We start from the raw sequence: 19,194 nt of genomic DNA, 5'->3' as shown, positions 1-19,194 counted from the left end.
AGAACCAACTTTAAGGAGCAGCAGGAAGGAGGCCCAGCTCCCACCTACCCATCCCAACACCTCGGGCCCCCAGCCATCACCCTGCACACCTTAGATCACTGAACAGGACAGGCCATGTTAAGGTCCTGGGGCTCCCCCTGGAGCACAACCAGGGGAACAGGAGGGGCTCTGGGCCCCAGGTCCCCAGGGCTCACCTGAGGGACACCCAGTTGGAGTCTTGGTGTCAAGGATGTGTCTGGGAACAGTGTAGGGAGGAGGGAGTGGACAGTCTGTCCACTTATCGGGCTGACCTGAGGGTTGAGTGAGGTACCACCTGGCACTGAGTGGCAGCTCAATAAACGATGGCTATGATTACTGACCACCCCCCCCGGAGGTTAGTGGAGACCAGCCCTGTCAGGTGCCCCTGAGGAGCCGGGTGGGCTCGGGGGTTCTCTGGTCTCTACAGGGCGGCTCCAAGGCAGCAGGATTAGCCAGGGGGCTCTGTACAGCCCCTGTGACAGGCCTGGGACCCACAGGGCCTCTCAGGACAGAATCAGAAAGAACTCTGTTTTTGGAAATAAAAAGAACTGCCTTATAAAGAAGTGAGGTCTCCGTCCCAGGAAGTGTGCAAGCAAGAGATCCATCCATTCATTCAACAAGCATTCACTGGGCCCCTCCGCTGTGCTGGGTACTGTGTTGGCCAACGGGAGTTGGGAAAGAGAGCATGAGACACAACCCTGCCTGGAGAAACCCACGATCTAAAAAAGCAAGAGCTACTGAAGTTGCCAAACTGACCCCGGGCCAGGGCTGCCCACCCCTGTACACGTGTCAGAGGCTGGAGAAAAAGCAAGAGGCCCTTTGGTATGAAGGGGGCTTGGGGAACACCCGGGGCAGCTCAGTGAATGTGCTCTGGCCCTGCAGACGTGAGGTCAGGCCCCACCTGCTCTGAGCCCCTCGTGGCCCTGTGATCCCGACGGCCTCCTGGTGCCTATGCTCTTCTTGCCCTGGTCCACCTTGACCACAGCTCAGCATCAGCCTCCAGAGCCCCCACCCACCCCGAAACCCAGTCGGGGGGGTAGGAGGTGTCCTTGGAGGGAGGGCCCTGCTGGCAGCAGGGAGCAGAGGAGAGACGGGTGGCTGTCTGCCTGGACAGAGGCGAGGGCACGGCCAGTCCCAGGCAGGTGGCAGGCTCACCCCTTGCCCACTTTCCTGCCCCCCCAGCATCTACAACCCTGCCAACCACAGTTCCCGGGGAGCAGGCTCCAAGGAGGCCCAGCAGCCAGACCACCAGCTGCTGCCCCCTCCCCGTACAAACACTAGCCACAAAGCACCCTCCCCCAGCTCTGCCCGCCTGCGGTGACAGCCTCTTGGCACCAGCTCTCCCCTTCCCTCCATCTGTCAGGAATCGGTGCAGACAGACTGTGAGAACCACAAGAGGAAGTAGCGATGCTGCTTGGACCCCACCCCTCCCCCCTACCTCCCCAGCGCTCTCCCCCACACCCCACGTCCTCTCTCTCCCCACTCCTCTCTGTGTCTTCCTTTCCCTTGCATCTGTCTCCTACTGATGAAGCCATTGACAAAGTTGGGAGTGGGGAGGGGAAGAGGACCAGCCAGTGACCCCCACTTACTGGTAATCGCCACACACCACGGCCACAGCACGGCCACCCACCCAACAGTCTTCCTCCTTTACGTTCTCCCAAACCATTAAGGAGTCGAAATCCTGTGCGACTGTGGGCTCAGTGTCCCCATCTGTACAACTGGTACAGCAAATCCTGCTGAGCCCGCCTCCCAAGGGATACTAGGAGCCCAGAGGCAATACACGGAAAGGGCTCTGTAAACCACAGAACCTTGTACAAGGCAAACGGCCTGTGTCCCCAGCTTCTTCCTGTCTGATGTGGGAATAAAGATCCTAGTGCTGCCCTCCTCCTGGGATTAGCGAGGCCAGAATGGGACATGAACAGACAGAAAAATGCCTTGAAGAATATAAAGGGCAGCAGGAACGCAAAGGCAGGGCTGTCGAGGTAATGATCCTCACTGTACTGATGTGAGGTGAGCAGGGCAGAGCTGGGGAAACTGAGGCCCAGAGGGAGCCGTCACACATCTAGCTGTGTCAGAGGCAGGGTCAGAACAAAGGCCAGGCCTCCTGGCCATGTCCACACCAGCACCCCAACAGGGATGCTCAGCCCTGGCTCCTCCAGACCTTCCAAGGGGGTCTATGTCTCCTTGAATTCTCCCAAAACATGGGGAAGAAATCAGCTTTTTCCTTTTTTTAGAGTGAGCCCTGCCCAACTGGCAGCAGAACCCACAGGTAACGGGGAAAGACCTGTTGCAGAGCCAGGGGAGCAGCGACGGCGGTGGGCAGGGTGCAGGCCGGCGGGCCAAGAGTCCCATTGGACATGAGACTTTTCATTTTAAAACGGGGGCGGTTCCAAGCCAGGCACCCTGCGTGGGAGCAGGCGCTTGGTAATGCCAAAGTGCAGGCAAACATGGGGGTCGGTCTTTGCACCGAACAGAGAGCATAACCCCTTTCCCCCTTCATCCCGGCGAAGCTTGGCCCAAGGCCCCACAGGCCCCAGCGGGGAGGAAGTTCTGGTCTAGCTGCCGTCTCAGGGTCCTGTGAAGCCACGTCTGCCCCCAACTGCAGCACAGATGTGCCCAAGGAAAAGGGGAAGGAGACATGGGTCCTCTGCCCCTTTCACTGCCAAGGAAGCTTGAGGTTCAGAGAAGCCAACTGCCCAAGGTCACATATTGAGTGGGGCGGCCAAGGCCTGCTTTTCCATCTGCAGATCCTCCCCAGGTCCCAGCAGGGCACTGGCACAGAGCAGGCCTGCCGTGGATGCTGGAGCTCAGACTCGAAGGCTCCAGTCCACACCAGGCACTTCTCGGAGGCTCACAGAAACACCACGTGCGAGCGGGCATGTGGCGCAGGAGGGTGCAGCAAGAGGGGCAGAAACACAGCCTGGGGTGGGAGGGGCGCTGGGCGTGTGAAAAGCCAAAGAGCCCCACCCGCTCTCCTCCCTTCCCTGCTTCTCCGCAGGTCCTAGCCAGGTCCCCCTGCCCCATCCTCCTGAGGCCCGTGGTCTGGTGTGAACCACAGACTCTTAATCGGACCATGCTGATGCAGAGTGGCAAGGATGGAGACGGAAGGAAACACAGGGACGGGGGAGCCCAGAGGAGCCCCTGACTCAGCTGGGGTGTGAAGGCTCCCTGGAAATGGAGACTCTTGAAGCAAAGTGGGGCTGGACAAGCAGAGGAAGGGCCTTCCAGGCAGAGGGACCCACATGTGAGAGTGTGATGATGCCCCTGTGACATCAAACACATGTGGGGTGTGGCTGGAGCACAGAGCCATGGGGTTTGGGGGGACAAGTGGATGGTGAGGTCTGCAGCAGGAGAGATGCCAGGTATGTGTTTGGGCGTTGAAGGGCCCTGAATGTTAGCAAGCAGACTATCCTGTGAGTGGGGGACGTCCCTGTAGGACGCTGAGCAAGGGCAGGACAAAGCTCCGCGTGTCTGAGCGCTCGGTGGCAGAGCAGAGAATGGACGGGAGGAAGGGAACAGAGACGAGGTTGGTGCTGCTGCCATGGTCTGGGGAGGCTGAAGTGGGATGGGGAAAGGGCCTGGACCAGCAAGTAGGAGGGGAGGCTCAGGCCTCGGTGGTAAGGGAGACGGGGGCTGTGATGTCTCCCAGGTTCCTAACCAAGGCCAGGGCCGTGTCCATGCTGTGGACTGGCCTCAGGGCAGAAGAGGTCCATGCACAGCCCCCAGTGCCCATGTGCCCGGCCACAGGTCATCACAGGGTCTGGGCACTGCCACCTTGCTGAGCCGGAGACAAGCTGTCTGCAGAGGTGTCACCTTTACTGCTGGCCATGGCACATCTGTCTTCAGCCCCCCACTTCCTTGGGAGGTAGGTCACGGTTACAGAAAGCAGCCAGTATTTATAGAGCCCAGAGTGTGCAGCCCACCAGGCCCCAAGAAGCAGTGGACAGAGAGGGGATAGGCCTTACCCGAGGCCACACAGCATGTCAGCTATCACAGGCCAGGAAGGGACACTGAGCAGGCTTGGAGTGAAGGGAGGGGGCCGTGTTTGTGAGCAGAGGTCCCAGAAACAGAGCTGGGAGCTGGGTGGGGCACGAGCGTCACAGGAGACAGATTTGAGATTGAAAGGAAGACAGATTTTGTAACAGGAAGGGCTATCCAGGGACAGAAAAAGCTATCAGGTTGCTTAGTGAGCTCCCTGTCCCTGGAGGTATTCAAACAGACAATCCCCCCCTCCCCAACTCTAGCCCCTGGGGCTGCTGAGGGGATTCCTGCATTGGGATGGGGGTGGGGAGGCTGCTTTGGCCAAATGAAGATGCTGCTCCAGGGCTTCCCTGGTGGCGCAGTGTTTGAGAGTCTGCCTGCCAATGCAGGGGACACGGGTTCGAGCCCTGGTCTGGGAAGATCCCACATGCCGCGGAGCAACTAGGCCCGTGAGCCACAACTACTGAGCCTGCAAGTCTGGAGCCTGTGCTCCGCAACAAGAGAGGCCGCGACAGTGAGAGGCCCGCGCACCGTGATGGAAAGTGGCCCCCGCTTGCCGCAACTAGAGAAAGCCCTCGCACAGAAACGAAGACCCAACACAGACAAAAATAAAAATGAATAAATAAATAAAAGTTAAAAAAAAAAAAAGATGCTGCTCCAGCCCCAAGAGCCACAGCTCACTCATTCATTCACTCAACACACATTCACCAAGTCTTGCTCTGTGCCAGGCCAGAGGCATCGGGCACCAGGGGCAGGTGGAGCAGAACAAGAGAAACCTCATCTCTCAATCTTCCCCACCCCCATCCAGGGGCGTGAGGCCAAAGCTGGGCAGGGGGCAGAGGACGGAGGCCCTGGCTGCCCACACTCCATGTCACAGGTCTAAGGGGCTGGGCTCCCTTATCTTCCTGGGCACATTTGGGGCACGGGGCCAAGGGCTGGGCAGGATCAGACACAATGCAACCTCCTCCTGCACCCCACCCCTCCTGGAGGTCCCCAAGGCTCTGGGCTCATTTCCTAATGAGGTCCCTGGAAGGACTCTTCCTAATTAAATTAGGACAGTAAGTTATGGCCTGGGGCCGTGGGGGAAGAAGCAGGGACAAAGGTGACATCTGGGGGCGCTCCCTGGCCCCTCGCAGCCCACCCAGCAGTGCAGCAGCCTGGCATGGGAGGGGATTCCTAAAGGACAAATGGGAGATGGAGGTTCAGAAAAAGAGGTCGAAATAAGTGGAGCAAATCTTGAATGGAGCACTGATCACGTCCAGACACTATTCTTGGTGCTTTTCCTAAACAAACTCATATAATCGTCCAACCACCTAGAGGGTTAGGTGTTGATGGCTCCATTTTAGAGAGGAGACAAGTGCTCAGAGAGGTGAAGTAACTTGCCTAGGGTCCCACAGCTAGGAAGCGGTGAAGGATGGACTCGATCCCAGGCAGCCTAGTTAGAGGCCCTGCTGTTATCTGAGTCACAGTGGAGTCGCTCATGGATGAGGCAATGCAGAGGCAGTCAGACGTAGGGGACCTGGGGGGCTTCCCACCCCCATGTCTATGGCTCCCACCTGGCCGCACAACAAGCAGAGGTTTGGAGTCAGACCTAGACAGGGGTCAGGGAATCTGAATTTCAAAAGCTGTCCAAAGTGACTCAAACTTCTGATCCAATCCTCACAGGTGGGAAAACTGAGGCCCAGGGAGGAGCAGAGACTTGCCCAAGTCCCTCAGCAAGTCAGCGACAAGGTGAAGCTACCTGGCTCCTGGTGTGGTGAGGGTGAGAGCCTGGCTGGGACTCGCTCGTAACGGATCAACAGCGACAAGGGCTCAGGCCTCTGCTTCCAGGGGGAGAACTCAGTGCAGAATTTGCAAGTGTGGGAGAGGCCAAAGGCCAGGGAGAGGGAGGGCGAGGGGTCTGGGAGAAGGGGTGGCAGAGAGAACAGGGGCTCCAACCACACGGCTGGCAGACCTCTGTGTCCTGGTATGGCCCAGTTCCTGGTGTAGGAAGAACCGACTGGCTCTGTGAGACACAATGAGGCTTCAGATACTGTACCCAGACCAGGAATTGCTCATTACCCGCGTGCACAGAGCAGGAGTCTGGGGTTCAGATTCGAGCAACTTGTCCCAGGCCTCCAACTAGGACATGGAAGGACTGCAGTGGAAACCCCAGTCCAGCTGACACTGGGAGGCCATGTGTTTGCCTTGTCCATGCACCTCCAAGAAGCAGGCAGTTGTGCAGATGGGGGACGAAAAGAGGGGGAGACATGAGAGCATTACATATGCAGCATATTTAAAGCCTGGGGCTACAGGTATTAAAGAATTGGCCTGGTCAGACTCAGCAAAAAAATAAACAGGCGGAAACCCCCGAGTGGATATAGGTGCTGCTAATAAACAGTTGGTTCCGGCTTTGCACATATGGTTTAGCCACATCCCCTGTGCGATGGGTTGGATTTCACAGCCCTTGCTCCCTGCTCTGGGCCTTCTGGGCCTCAGGGAACGGGGGCAGCTCCTTGGACCGCCACGTCTGGGTCCTGGTCATGGCGGAGCTCCTGTGAACTCCGTGGTTCTCAGGGGAAAACAAAAGAATCCCAGAGAACTGGGGCTGAGAGGGGCCTGGAGATGCCCCGCTCCCAATGAGCAGAGACCCAAGAGGGGCAGAGACCTGCTGATGGCCATTAGGTAAGGTAGGAGCAGGGGTGGAGCTGAGGTGGGCCTGGTCTCCGGGCCATGGCATTTATATCAACCTCAGCCCTCTGGGTGGGGCGTGGGTGGGTGCAGACAGGGGGCTATAGGCTGAGGCTTGGAGGGGAGAGGCTGCCATGGCAGGGGGCAGGCTGGGAACAGAGACTGCTGGCACCTCTCCAGCTACAAATAATTCCCCGCCACAAACAGCCCAGTGGGTGGCTTTGGCTTTGCCTTGGCTGGGCGGCCTTGGCCAGCATGGGAGGAAGAGCGTCACCTTGTCTCTGCAGCCTCTGTGCGTCCAGAACAGTCACCTCCCTCCTGGTGCACACCCGCTCTCTGCGCACGCACACTCCATGCACACGCACGTGTGCCGGTGCACATGGCTGAGTGCGGCTCTGAGGGTGATGGGGGCAGCAGATGGCAGCTCGGGGTCCAGGAAGTGGAGAGGGAGGGAGGGTGGGAGGATCACTGGCGTGAATATCCCTGGATTCACGCCACCAGGAAAGCCCACCCTTGGCCTCCAGCTATTCATACCAGCAGCTTAACCTGGGCCGACGGGCCCTTCCTGCCTCTCATCAGCTGCCAACTCTCTGATGTTAAACTGGACCCACTGGTGAACCAAGGTCCCCTCCTAGATAACTAACTATGCCAGGCCCGGATGGTTAACCAGCTCTCCTTGGTTCTCTCTGCTTAACCAGCTCCCCTAGGCCACCCAGGAAGCAGCCACCCTGGGGCCCCCGGTGCAGATGGCAGTGGATAAAATGATTCCTACGGCCCCTCCCAGTCCGAGAAGCTGCTGTTCTCCCAGGCAGCCGAGTCCTCCCAACTGGCCAGCTGACCTACATCTCTCCTGCTGCTATTTCAGCAACTGCCCTCTTGTTATGTCCTTGGAGGAGGAGAAGGAAAGCTGTTGACGGTCGCTTCTACTTGGCGGGGATCACGGGCTCGGGAAGGGGAAAGGGGATGCTCACTTCAGGGCCAGGTCTGGGCAGAACACTTTACATCAGCCTGCACACCTCTGAGAGGTGGGCTCATCATCCCCATTTCAGAGACCAAGGATCTAAAGCTCAGAACATAAGACCCATACCAGGGACCCTGGCTGGTGGGTCACAGGGCTGGTGGCCTGACTCCATTTTTCTCCATCACTCCACTGCATCCAATGCAGTCACGGGCACAGGAAGAAGACAAAAGGGAAAGTGGTCCAAGGAACCTGGGTCTTAGGGCTGAGTTCTGGAAGTGGACCCTAAAAAGCCCAGCTACCCTCCATCTGCCTGCCTGGAATCCACCCACAAAGCCAGGTACACTCCTACCAACCCTCACCAGGCATTAAGGAGCTCGAGGGCCACAGGTCCCCCTCCCCCAGGCCAGGACTGGTCCTGAGCCCAGCTCCAGGGAGAAGAAATCTGCTCAGAGTGCTGGTTCCAGTGCAGGTGGAGCAAGGACCAATGGATAAAGGGGAGATGAAGTTCAGAGAGGGAGAGCCCCTCACGCAGGGTCACACAGCAAGTTAGGGGCAGGGGCAAAACAACTTTTATGAAGCTGTGGAGGAGACAGATTCTACAAATATCTTGAGAAAAATGAAGACCAGTTATACTCCCTTCCGTTTTCTTTGGTGGGGGTGGGGAGTCCTTGGGGCCAGAACACAGTTGTCCCTTCTCTTTGCTTTGTTTTGTGAGGCCTGGATCTGGCTACTTTGTCTGCCCCACGGGGCCAGGGTGAGGTGACCCTGTGCTCAAGGAAGAGGGAGGTCCTGCGGGCCGCCAGCCTGGCTGGGAAGGGCCATGGGGAGCCAGGGGGTGTTGTGAGATAGGAAAACATCTCCTTGAAGGAGAGCGACAAGGTGAGGATGAAAACACACATGCTCAGCCATGCCTTTCCTAGGACTTTCCCTTAAGGGAAGAACCAGACAAATGCACAAAGGTGTAGTACTGACATTCACCCCAGCACTGTGTAGAACAGGGAAAAAAAAAAATATATATATATATATATATATATATATATATATATAAAACCAACTAAACACATGTCTATCAATAGGAGACTGTGTCATTAAACTAGGGAAGATTCATGCAGGGGACTACTATCTAGCCCTTTAAAACGATAATACGTATCTACTGTTACTGACACTGAAAGATGTGCATGATGTGGGGAGAAAACAACTGGCATAACACACGCTCGTTTTGCAAAAACACTCAAAAAACAAACAAAAAAACCCCCAGAAACACACATGTTCATGCACACCAGCTCGCATGCAGAGAATGCAAGAACACCTCTGGGAGGACAGGCAGCTCCCACGGTGGTATAACCAAGGGGGACTCCTACCTTCCTCTTTTCCCTTTTCTGAATTGTCTGTGTGTTTTCTTTTCTTTAAATTACAAGTATGAAATTACCTTTATATAATCAGAAAAACTTACTTCCGTTGGAAAAATAAAGGAAATCAATTGAAGTGAGTTTCAGCTTCAGCACTACCAGTAACAGGCTGTGTGGCCCCAGGCGAGCCCCACGCCCTTGCTGAGCCTCACTTTCCTCATCAGGAAAATGGGGGCGATAATGAACTCCTGCACCACCTTCCTCCCAGAGCAGCTGTGAGGCACAAACTGGAAAAGGCCATATTGTGTTTCGAATAGGCCGAGAGGGCCGGAAGCTGAAATAGTCTCCAGAGCGGCTGGGGTAAAGTCCCTTGTAGCATCTCAAAGCCAGTGACCAAGGGAGGGCGGTGGTCACATTGACCATTCCCATGTACTCCCAGACTGGCAGACCTCAGAGAGGCTTTGGGCTGCCATATCCAAGGGGCAGGTGTGTGGAGGCCGTGAGGGGTCATGGGAACTGTGTGGACCTAGGAGCCCCATGGCCCTGCCTCTCCGGGTGACTCTCCTAGTCACTAGAGGGTGTTCCAAGGGGCCTGATAATAAGCTGGGTTCCTCGTCCCCAAAGCAGCCGGCTTGTGGGCACCTGGCCTGGGCCCTGCCAGGGTCAGGGAGGTCAAACCAGGTGCAGGGGGATGGGGGAGCTCACAGGCAGGGCCCGCTCCTGAGCCACTCCAGCCGAGGGGCCATTCCTAGGGCCTGTGACATACACCGGCTTGTAAGAGGAGCCATGGCGAGCACGACTGATGATCAAAACTGCCACCTGGGGCCGCGCTCATGCTTGGGGGCACCCAGGGGCCAGAGCTGCTCAGGAGGGAGCTGGTACACCCACTGGCAGGGGCTGGCAAGGACGGATGCCTGGGGTACCTAGACAGGAAGGGCGGTCGCAGCACACCCCAGGCCACTCCCACTGCAGCTGTGACTGGGATGTGTGAACGTGTATCTCTTCCTTTCACCTGTGTCACAATGCAGCCAGACAGGCATGGCCCAGTCCTGCCGCTGACCCGCTGACCTGCCTGGGGCAAGTGACTTCACCTCTCAGAGCCTCGGCTCTTTCTCTGTGAAGTGCAGTGATGATGCTTCCAGGCACCGGCTGAGGGAGGTCTTGCATGAGAAAGCCCCCAGCAGTGAGCATGCTCATGAACTCTTACTATAGTTAACAATTTTATTTTAGACGAGTTCCCAGCGATCTGGGGGTGGGCAGCAGGCCGCAGCCAGGGGCAGTGTGCACCTGCGGTCCCTTTCTGTGTGCAGGAGCCAGTGCCTGCCTGCAGCCTGAGAACACCTTGCTCCCTGGTCCAGCAGGGAAAGGAAAGGGCAGGCGGGGTGGCAGCAGGTGGGAGTTGGGAGCGTACTGTTCTGACTCAGTCCCACCCAGGAACGGAGGATACCCTAGTTCTGAGAATGGGTCCCCGCTGACACCTGGAGCTGATGTCCAGCCACCAGGGCCTCGGTTTCACCTTCTGAAGCCTGGGGCTGGGAAGCTCCCAAGTTTGCAGGGTGAGCACTGAGAGGCCTGCGTGCCCAGGCCCTATGTGACTGTGGATGTCACTGGTGCCCTCGGGGCTTTAGGTGACCCAGCTCACAAGAGGGGGCCTGACTATGGTCCCTAAAGGACGCCCAGCTCCCTTCTCCAGCTTCAAGGACACCTCAGGGCCTTCTCAGAGGCCCCTGGGTCCCCTACATCTGACCGATATCAGCTTCTCACCCTCAAAAGTGGGTGACATTTCCTCAGTCCATTCATTCAGGCATACACCATCCCTCAAATGCCTCGGCTCTGGGCCAGGCCCTGTGGTCCCCCACCACAGACACTCCCAGCAACCACGAGCTCCTACGATGGGCTATTACAAGGGTGCACAAAGCCATGGGCATCCAGACATAGGAGAGGTTAGATCACACCAGGAAGACAGGGAAGGCTTCATGGACGTGGTAATGAGCTGGGTTTTGAAGGATGGGTAGAAGCCAGGGAAGGACAATCCAAGCAGAAGAAAAGTATGTATGTATGAGACCTAGAGTCAGCGAATTGCATGGGGGTCAGAGAACCAAAGTCCACATTTTGGATGACTTGGGCTCTTGGCCTTTTCTGAGGAAGGATGGTAATTTTGGAAATGACACTCCTTGAAGTCATCTGCATCGGAGACATATCACTGGGTCCTCAGTTTCCCTATCTGTACAATGGAAACAGTACTCACCACCCCACAGGCAATGGCCAAGGAAGGCCCTTGGAAACTGTGGAGGGTCACACTCATGGGGGGTGCTGGACAAGGGGGGCCTTATGTTGGGGCTCCATGCGGTCTCCAGAAAAGACGGTCCCTCCTAGACAGAAACCTGTAGCGCAGGGAGGCATCACTGGACACTGCAGCCCCTCACCCTCTTCTTCCATGCCCTCTGAGCCCCAGGCCCTCTGACCCTAACTGGGTAGACAAAGCTCAGAGAGGAAGATGCTAAGGAAGAGTCCAGGCTCCAGAGTGGACAGGCCTGGGCCAAATCCTGGCTCTAGCACTCAAACATCATGACATTGGCCAAGTCACTTCTCTTTGAGCCTCAGTCTCATCATCTTTAAAAAGGGAATAATAAGAAAACAGCCCTCACAGGGTTGTGAGTAGTAACGTTAATGAATGCAGATTGTCCAACATGGTGCCAGGCATGGGGGTAAGTAGCCAGTATCTGTTATTAGTAATTCCCTCAAGGGAGCTATTTATTTTGGAATCCCTCGTGCTCAGCACAAGGACAGCAGAGCAGACAATGTGGAGAAGACAGATCTGAGACCGAGGGGAGGACAGGGACATGTTGTAGAAGCTCAGGGACTAGGGAGCAAGAGGACAAGAGGTCAGGGAAGGCCACCTGGGGGAGGTGGCATCTCCACCAGGCCTTCAAAGACTGGGTGATCTGGGCATGCAGGCATTTGCAGAGCAGGTGTTACCAGTGCTGCTGAGATCCAGGGCCCCGAGGCCTGGCTGCCCAGCCCCCAGAGCAGGGCCCCATACCCTCCCCTAGGCCCAGGACTGGCTTCATGGGAATGGCAGTGGCCTGGGGGTCTGACCACTGACCCTGGGCCAGGAGACTTCCACTTGGTAACAGCCCTGAAGGGTGGCACAAATAAGCCTATACCCTCCTGCTCCATCAGCCCTCTGGGTCATCTCGCTCCTCACCCTCTCCCTGGGGGCATCTCTCTGGTTTCACCTGCTGTTGCTATCTCCCCAAGGAGGGAAAACTGTCAAGTCAGCTGCCTGCAGACAACCGAGAGGACTAAGCCAACCAGCCCTGAGGCCTATTGCACTCAGAACCCCCAGCAGGCCTGAGAAAGCCCGGGGGTTCCCAGAGGGGAACTCCGTCCCAGGAGAGCCCCTCGGAAGGCCCATGGGAGAGTCTTCAGCAAACACTCCCAAGGCCTGCTGGGGCCAGCCGCAGAGACACTGACCTGGCCCTAGTGAAGGGAGAAGCTTAGGCCCTGCGGGGCAGAGCCATGGGGGCTGTAGGGCTTCCTCCCCGTCCCAGGCACAGACAGGTCTGGAAACCAGCCTTGGGACAAGCATACGGCCTGAGGGAAGCCTTCCTCTGCCCCTCCCAGGGCCCCGGCCACTCATTCACTGAGACCAACCAGGCCTGTTTGATTCATTTCTTCCCTCAGGCCCTCCCTGGGTACCTTTCTCCACTCCCAGGTCCATCTCAGGGCCGAATGGCCTTGGGACCACCTCCACTGTGGCTGGGGAACCCTCTGGCTGAGGCACGCCTCAGCTGCGGGAGCCTTTGGATCTCGGGCTAAGCAAATGCGGGCAGGAGAACCAGGGGGTCCTGGCAGACAGGTATCTAGAGACCTCAGTGAAACTCCTCCTCCAGGAACGGACAGACCCACTGCCATTCATTGAACACCTACTGCTTACCAGGCACATTATCTCACTTAGTCCTCATCACTGGGAGGGAGAAACTATTATCACCTCCAAGGCCATTCAGCCAGAGGTCACAGTTGGGATAGAAAACCAGGAGTATCTGATTCAAGGCCACATTGAGTTATTCCAACACACATCTCTAAGTCCCCTCTTTCGACTCCTGTATCTCAGGCCCTGGGGAAAGAGGGTAGCAGGGAGGGCTTTCTGGAGGAGGTGATACCTGCACTGATGATTCTAAGACAACAAAAAGAAGGTACCCAGGTGAGGGAGCAGAAAGTGTTCCACACAGATGGAATGGCACGTGCAAAAGCCTAGCAGTAAGAAGCAGTAGGAAGGCCAGAATGTGACAGAAGTTTGGTGTCACAGGTTCATAGGAAGAGCAGGAAGGGGCTGGAAGGCAGTGGGCAGCGGAAGCTGGTCACAGAGGGCCAGATGCAGAGGAGTCTAAGCTGACCCTATCCTATGGGTACATGGGAGCTTCGGGAGGACTCCGAATGGTGGAGCTGGTGAGTCAGATGAGGAAACCGAGGTTCAGAGAGAGCAGCACGATCTGTCAGATGACTCCATCCAAAAAAGGACACGAAGCTGGGCCTCGTGTCAGGGGTGTGAGAATGGCCTAGGCCAGGCGGCACACTGAAGACCAGATGCGGGCTTGCAGCCCCAGCTGGGAGCTGTGGCCAAGCTTTAATTATTTACAAGGCTGCTTCCCAGCAGGCCTCAGCACTCCTGCAGCCTGGCCTTGCCAGCTAATGAACTCTCGGCCATGGGAGACCTTGCTGCGGCCACTCTTTATTAAAACTGGAACGGAGTGGTGATGGGGGCTGGGAGAACAGGGCAGCCTAAAAAAGCCTGAACAGGTAGAGGAAACTGAGCATACAACCGGTCCACCTGTCTAAGCAGTCCATCCACACGGAGAAGCGCAGAGCTCTTCCCAGAGCTGGAAGTGGAGTGGGGGGGTTGATGTCCCCTCAAGATGGGGAAACAGAGGCCTGGGAGGACTTGCCTGAGGTCGTCAGCTAGTGCTTGATGCAGCACAAGTTCCATTAGTTGGGTGCCTGCATTCACACCCCAGCAGTTTCAGTTTCACTTAAAAATCACACACCTTAACTCCTCTGTGCCTTTGTAAAATGAGGAAAATGTGGGTACTTCCAAGAGTCACCCCATTTTATAGACTCGAGGTGCACGAGGTGATACGTGTAGAATCTCAGCACAACTCCTGGTCCACAGCAAGTGCTCAGTAAGTGTTCATTGTTGTTGCTGTTACTACTCTGGGGGCAAAGGGCTGGCTGGAGACCAGAACCCCTGTCTCTGCTCCCAGACACTAAGCAGCAACAGGAAACTGAGGCCAAGGCGCCAGCTGGCCTACGTGACCCAGGTGCAGCCAGGAACCCCACCCCTTCCCCTGGCCGGGCCGCCCCTGGGCTTCCAGCCCCTTCCTCCACTTTGAAGGCCCTTTGAGCTGGGAACTGAAACCCCATGAGCCTTTCCCTTCCCCATCCCCGTCAGCTCTATCTGTGTCTCCAAAAGGCCAAGTCCCATCCGCTGCGGGTAAGTTTCAGCACTTAGAAGGTCTTAGTTTGAGTTCCAGCTCCAACCCTGAGGAGCTGTGTGAATTTGGGGGAGTCATTTCACCTGTCTGAACCCCAGTTCTTCCTCTATAATGTGGAGACTGCATCACCTATTTTTAAATGGTAAGCTCTGAGGGAATGGCATTAGTTACCATCTTTCAAGCCCTGCCTAGCTGTCTCTTCCTCCAGAAAGCCTTCCTTGGCTTCTTCCACATACAAGCTCCCTCCCTCCAACCTCCATCAGCTCTCAGAATTTATGGTCTGCATTCTGGCCCCTTTGGGAGCTTGAACTCATTTTGCCCCACACAGACTTCACTTACAAATGGCAATCCCCATTTTGCAGGCTGAGAGGTATAGAGATGGGGTGATTCAGGCCCTTTCACAGGGTGGAATGGTTGGAGTGGTCAAATATAAGGCAGGGAGGATGGTTCCAAGAAATGCAGCTCGGGCAGGTGGCCCGGAATGGAGGGAACTCCCCAGATGGGGAAGGAAGGGGTGACAAAAGACCATTTTCCAACACCACGCCGCCTCATACAACCACCCAAAGCTTCCACCCCTTTCTTCAAGATTTCTCTTTCTGGCCCCTAGGGGTCCCTTTCTAAAGACCTTGGTGGTGTGAACACTCATCCATTCCCTTCTCTTCACCAGCCCCATGTGAAGACTTTCTACGGGTATAACCGATGGTGGAGCAACAGCTACCCCCCATTTGGCAGATGAGGAAACAAGCCCAGAAAAATCCAGTGTTGGGGACAGATACTTGACACCAACAGCAAAGCCCTCAACGTCGGTTGCTTTTGTTCACTAACTCTCTGCCTGTGACTCCACCCCATCCATCTCAGAATGAAAGCAGGAGCCCAGAGTGGTCATCAGATTGGCCCTGGTCCCATCTGGGGTCACCCAGCCACCTGCTACTTCACTCCTCCATCTTGCCCAGAGCCTCGATGGAGATGAAAAGCACCCAGATCACCCTCCTGGGTCCTTCTGCCCCACACTCCCACTGGAGCAGACAGTGCCCCTGAGCTAGGAGGCAGGTGGACACCCTGACCAAGTTCTGTCACTCTCAGCTGTGTGACTTTAGGCAAATCACTCAACTTCTCTGAGCCAGAGTCCTTATCTACAAAGGGGGATGACAAGAAACACTTCTGCTCTTCACAGCCACCCCCCACAAAACTGTTGTTATACAGAGCCAGGGATAAGGTAAAACCAGCCCAGAAATGCACAGTTTCCACTTCCCCGCCTCATCCTCAGCACTCCCACTGTAAGGGAACCACAGAAGAACAACTCCGGGCGAGGAGACTCACTATCACATTTTACCCTGGCTCAGGCATTTTCAGAATTTCAGTAGCATTGGGAAATGGTTAGGGTCATAATTAGGCTAAGAACTCTGGAGTCAGGTGCTTAAATTTAAGCTCCTACTTAGCAGCTCAACAGCTGTGGAATAACTAACTTGATCTCTCAGTGCCTTGGGGTTTTTTTGTTTTGTGTTTTTTGGTTTGTTTTGGTGTATAAAATAGGACTGCTCTGAAGATACAGGAGTTTATATAAGATAAGCACTTACCACAGTGGTTGGCACACAGCTAACAGTCGGCACATGTTAGTTGCATCACTTTCAATTACATTTCTAGAACTGGTCTTCAAAACCAGGGCAGGAATCATTAGCCCAAGTGGTCAGGAGAGGAAACTGAGACAGGAGGGAAAGATGCGCCCAAGTCACACAGCCAAATCTGGGTTGGTCTGAGAATGAACCTGGAGGCTGACTGGCAAACCCCGAAAAAAAACACTATAACTCAACAGACAATGCCTGTCCAGGTGGTCCCTCTACCCCTCTTGCCATTGCGTGGTACTGTGGGCCTGTCCACCTGTTGCCCTCCTCCCACAGAACCTGCACTCCCTGGCCTGCGGGGTGGGCCTGTTCTCCAAAGTGTCCCAGTGCCTGGCATACAGCAGGCGCTCAGTAACGATGAATGAATGACTGCCCGCGTCTGTGTTTTTATAGAGTCCTGTTTATCTGTTCCTGGAACTATACTCCTTCCACTGTGGCAACTGCTTGCTAACTCGCCTCAGGTCCCACAGACATCAGAAACCGCGTGCACCTCACGAAACAACTTCCAAAGCAGTCGCGCCCGGGTGTACAAACACCACACTCAGCAAAGGCGGCCGGCCACCTGCACGTGACCATGGGTTCACGCGCGGCCTTGGGATCCTCACGCCCCTTCCAGGAAACAAACTCATCCTTCTGGCCCCCTCCTTCCTGCTCTGCCCCATGACTCATGCCTCAGTCTGGCTGGCAGGAGAGAGCAGTCGGCCAACCAGGGTGGCACAAGAAAGGTCTTCACCATGACTAGGCAGAAAAGCAGCGGGCGCCAGTGCCCCGCCTGCACCTACTACCCAGGGGAGGCGCGGGGGTGTGGCCAAGGCGGGGCCAGGGCAGGGCCCCAACGCCAAGGGCGCCAGAAAACTGCACACCCGGCCGTTCCACGATTGGCCTGCTCCGGCCACAGGGACCTATGGGGTGGTCCTCGCACAGCCAATCAGGGGCCCCGGGGAGCCCATTCATTCACAAAACCCAGCAGGAAAAGGAGTGAGGCTAGGCCCAGAGTTGCCTGGAACTTTGAGACACGCGCGCGTTCCGTGGGGCCTTGGCAAGAGTTCCGGAGGGCCTGATCGCAGAAAGCTAGACGCTTGCAGGGACCGTCGCGTCGCCGCCCCACAGTTCCGGCCCAGCAACCCGGGCGTGGCGTGCCCTCCTCCCGGGCCTTGCTGCGCCGGGCTTCGCCCCCGGCTCCATCAGGACCTGTCGGCCGCCCAGAACCCGCTGGGTCCCTAAGTGCCTGGAGGGAAGGGGCTCCCGGGAGGGTTCCCGGCTGCACGCTCCAGCAGTAAAGGTCCAGGCAGGTGGCCCGGTGGCGGCTGCAGCCACGTGGACGCTAAGCAAGGCGTCCCCCACCTTTCCCTCCCTCCCCGGCCGGCCACTCACGGCAGTCATCCTCGTCGCTGTTGTCCGAGCAGTCGTCGTCCTCGTCGCATCTCCACACAGAGGGGATGCAGCGCTCGTTCCGGCACCGGAACTGGTCCTCTTCGCACTCCTTGACCGACCCTGTGCGGGGGAGAGGGGACGTGAGCCGGATCCCCGGAACAAGCGATCCCGGCCGCGGGGAGGGGTCTACTGAGTGAAGGAGAGGGCCCGATGCTGAAGCCAGCGACCTGGAGGCCTCTGGCACCCTCGATCAGGAAGGAGGGCAGGATGGTAAGGGTTGCTGGGATGACGGGCTGCTCTGTGGCAAGCACACACAGTCGGTGTCCCACCACTTGGGTATGCCCCCCATTCAGAACACTCGCCCGCACACACGGCCCTTAGTGAGAGATCCACGCAGACACAGCCCACAGGAAGCCCCTGAACACGCCGCCACACGCGCACTGGGCGCTGCGGGCACATCCGCCTCGCACGCAGCCCCTCTTTCTCTGCCACACGCAGGGGTCGCCGGAAACGCATTGTCAGGCGGGGTAGTCTCCGGGCTCCGCTCATCGCCGCCGCGGAGCGCGCGTGTCAAATTAACGCCAACGGCGAGAATCACACAGCCCTCCCGAAAGCATCAGTGATCACCCGCAGCAAAGTTCCCGGCCCGCCCGGCCCCCACGGCGCCCATCCCCCAAGAGCAGGTGCCGGAGGGCAGAGCCCACCACACAGGGACCCGCGGGGGCGGGGGTCTAGGGCAAATTAAGGGACAGCTGGGTCCCGAGGAGCATGTCGCACCCGGGCGCCTCCCTGCCAGGCCCGGGCTCGGGGGCCCCGGCGCAACCTGCCCCCCGGCCGCCGGGCCGTGCTTTGTTGGCCGCTCCGGCGGCGCAAAGCCGGGCCGGGGACCGGCCGCACGCACCTTGGCCGCCGCGCAGTGGATCCGCCGCCGCCTCGAGATGCTGGAGCTGCAGCAGCAGCAGCAGCAGCAGCAGCAGCAGCAGCAGCGCCAGCGGCCGGAGCGCGCCCCGTTCGGGGCGGCCCATGGCGGGCCCCGGGCTCCGGCCGCCGCGCCCCGCGCACCCCGTGCCGCCGCCGCGCCTCAGCCCTCCGAGTCCTTGCCGCGGCGCCGCGGCTGCCGCTGCCCCCGCCGCCGCCGCCGCCGCCGCCGCCGCCGCCGCCGCCGCCGCTGCAGCCCGCCCCGGCTCCTCGGCTGCATTTCAAGCAGGTTCCGTGACGCTCGGCGGCGGGGCGGGCTCAGGCTGGGCGCGCGGCCCCAGGCCTGAGCTGCCTCAGCCTGCGCGCGCGCCCCCTCCCGCTGCCGCCTCCGCCCCACGCTCCTCCCGCTGACGCCTCCTTTCCCTCCTCCCTCATACCCTTGGTCCACTTCTCCCTAGGCTCGCGCTCGGTGACCCTGCTCAAGGCCCGCCGCGTGCTGGGCGCTGCAGACGCTGGGATGAGCCAGGCGAGGCCCCTACCCCCAGAGGTGGCAGACGGCGCAAGGGAAGTAGCACAGGCTGCCTGGAAGAGGTGACATGCTGACAGGCGGCTGAGGGAGGCCTAGGAGTGAACCTGGGCGGGAGGGGAGATGATGTTCCCGGGTGCACAGGCCTGGGCATGTGCACACGGAGCAGGGATGGTAGTGGACAGGGATTGGGGTGCCAGGATTCGTGTGATCAGGGAGAAGCTGGGGGAGCAGGAATGGACCTCTGCAACCCTCCAAAACTCCAACCCGGATATTACAC

General features: G+C 57.8%; 1 protein-coding gene across 7 annotated transcripts in view; it reads right to left on the bottom strand.

The window, feature by feature from the left end:
* Window positions 1-18,495, bottom strand: part of LRP8 (LDL receptor related protein 8) — a 78,019-nt gene extending 59,524 nt beyond the window's left edge. For all 7 annotated transcript variants that reach the window (XM_061184201.1, XM_061184194.1, XM_061184197.1 and 4 more), the window contains exons 1-2: window positions 18,372-18,495; window positions 17,471-17,590 (exon numbers count right to left, since the gene is read on the bottom strand). In XM_061184201.1, coding sequence (XP_061040184.1) covers window positions 17,471-17,590; window positions 18,372-18,495 — 244 coding nt within the window. The remainder of the gene's footprint in view (window positions 1-17,470; window positions 17,591-18,371) is intronic.
* Between the last annotated feature and the right edge of the window lie 699 nt (window positions 18,496-19,194).

Source organism: Eubalaena glacialis, chromosome 3 (assembly GCF_028564815.1).
Source record: "Eubalaena glacialis isolate mEubGla1 chromosome 3, mEubGla1.1.hap2.+ XY, whole genome shotgun sequence".
NCBI lineage: Eukaryota > Metazoa > Chordata > Mammalia > Artiodactyla > Balaenidae > Eubalaena > Eubalaena glacialis.
Note: the sequence above shows the minus strand (reverse complement) of the source record. Positions and strands in the feature narration are given on the sequence as shown.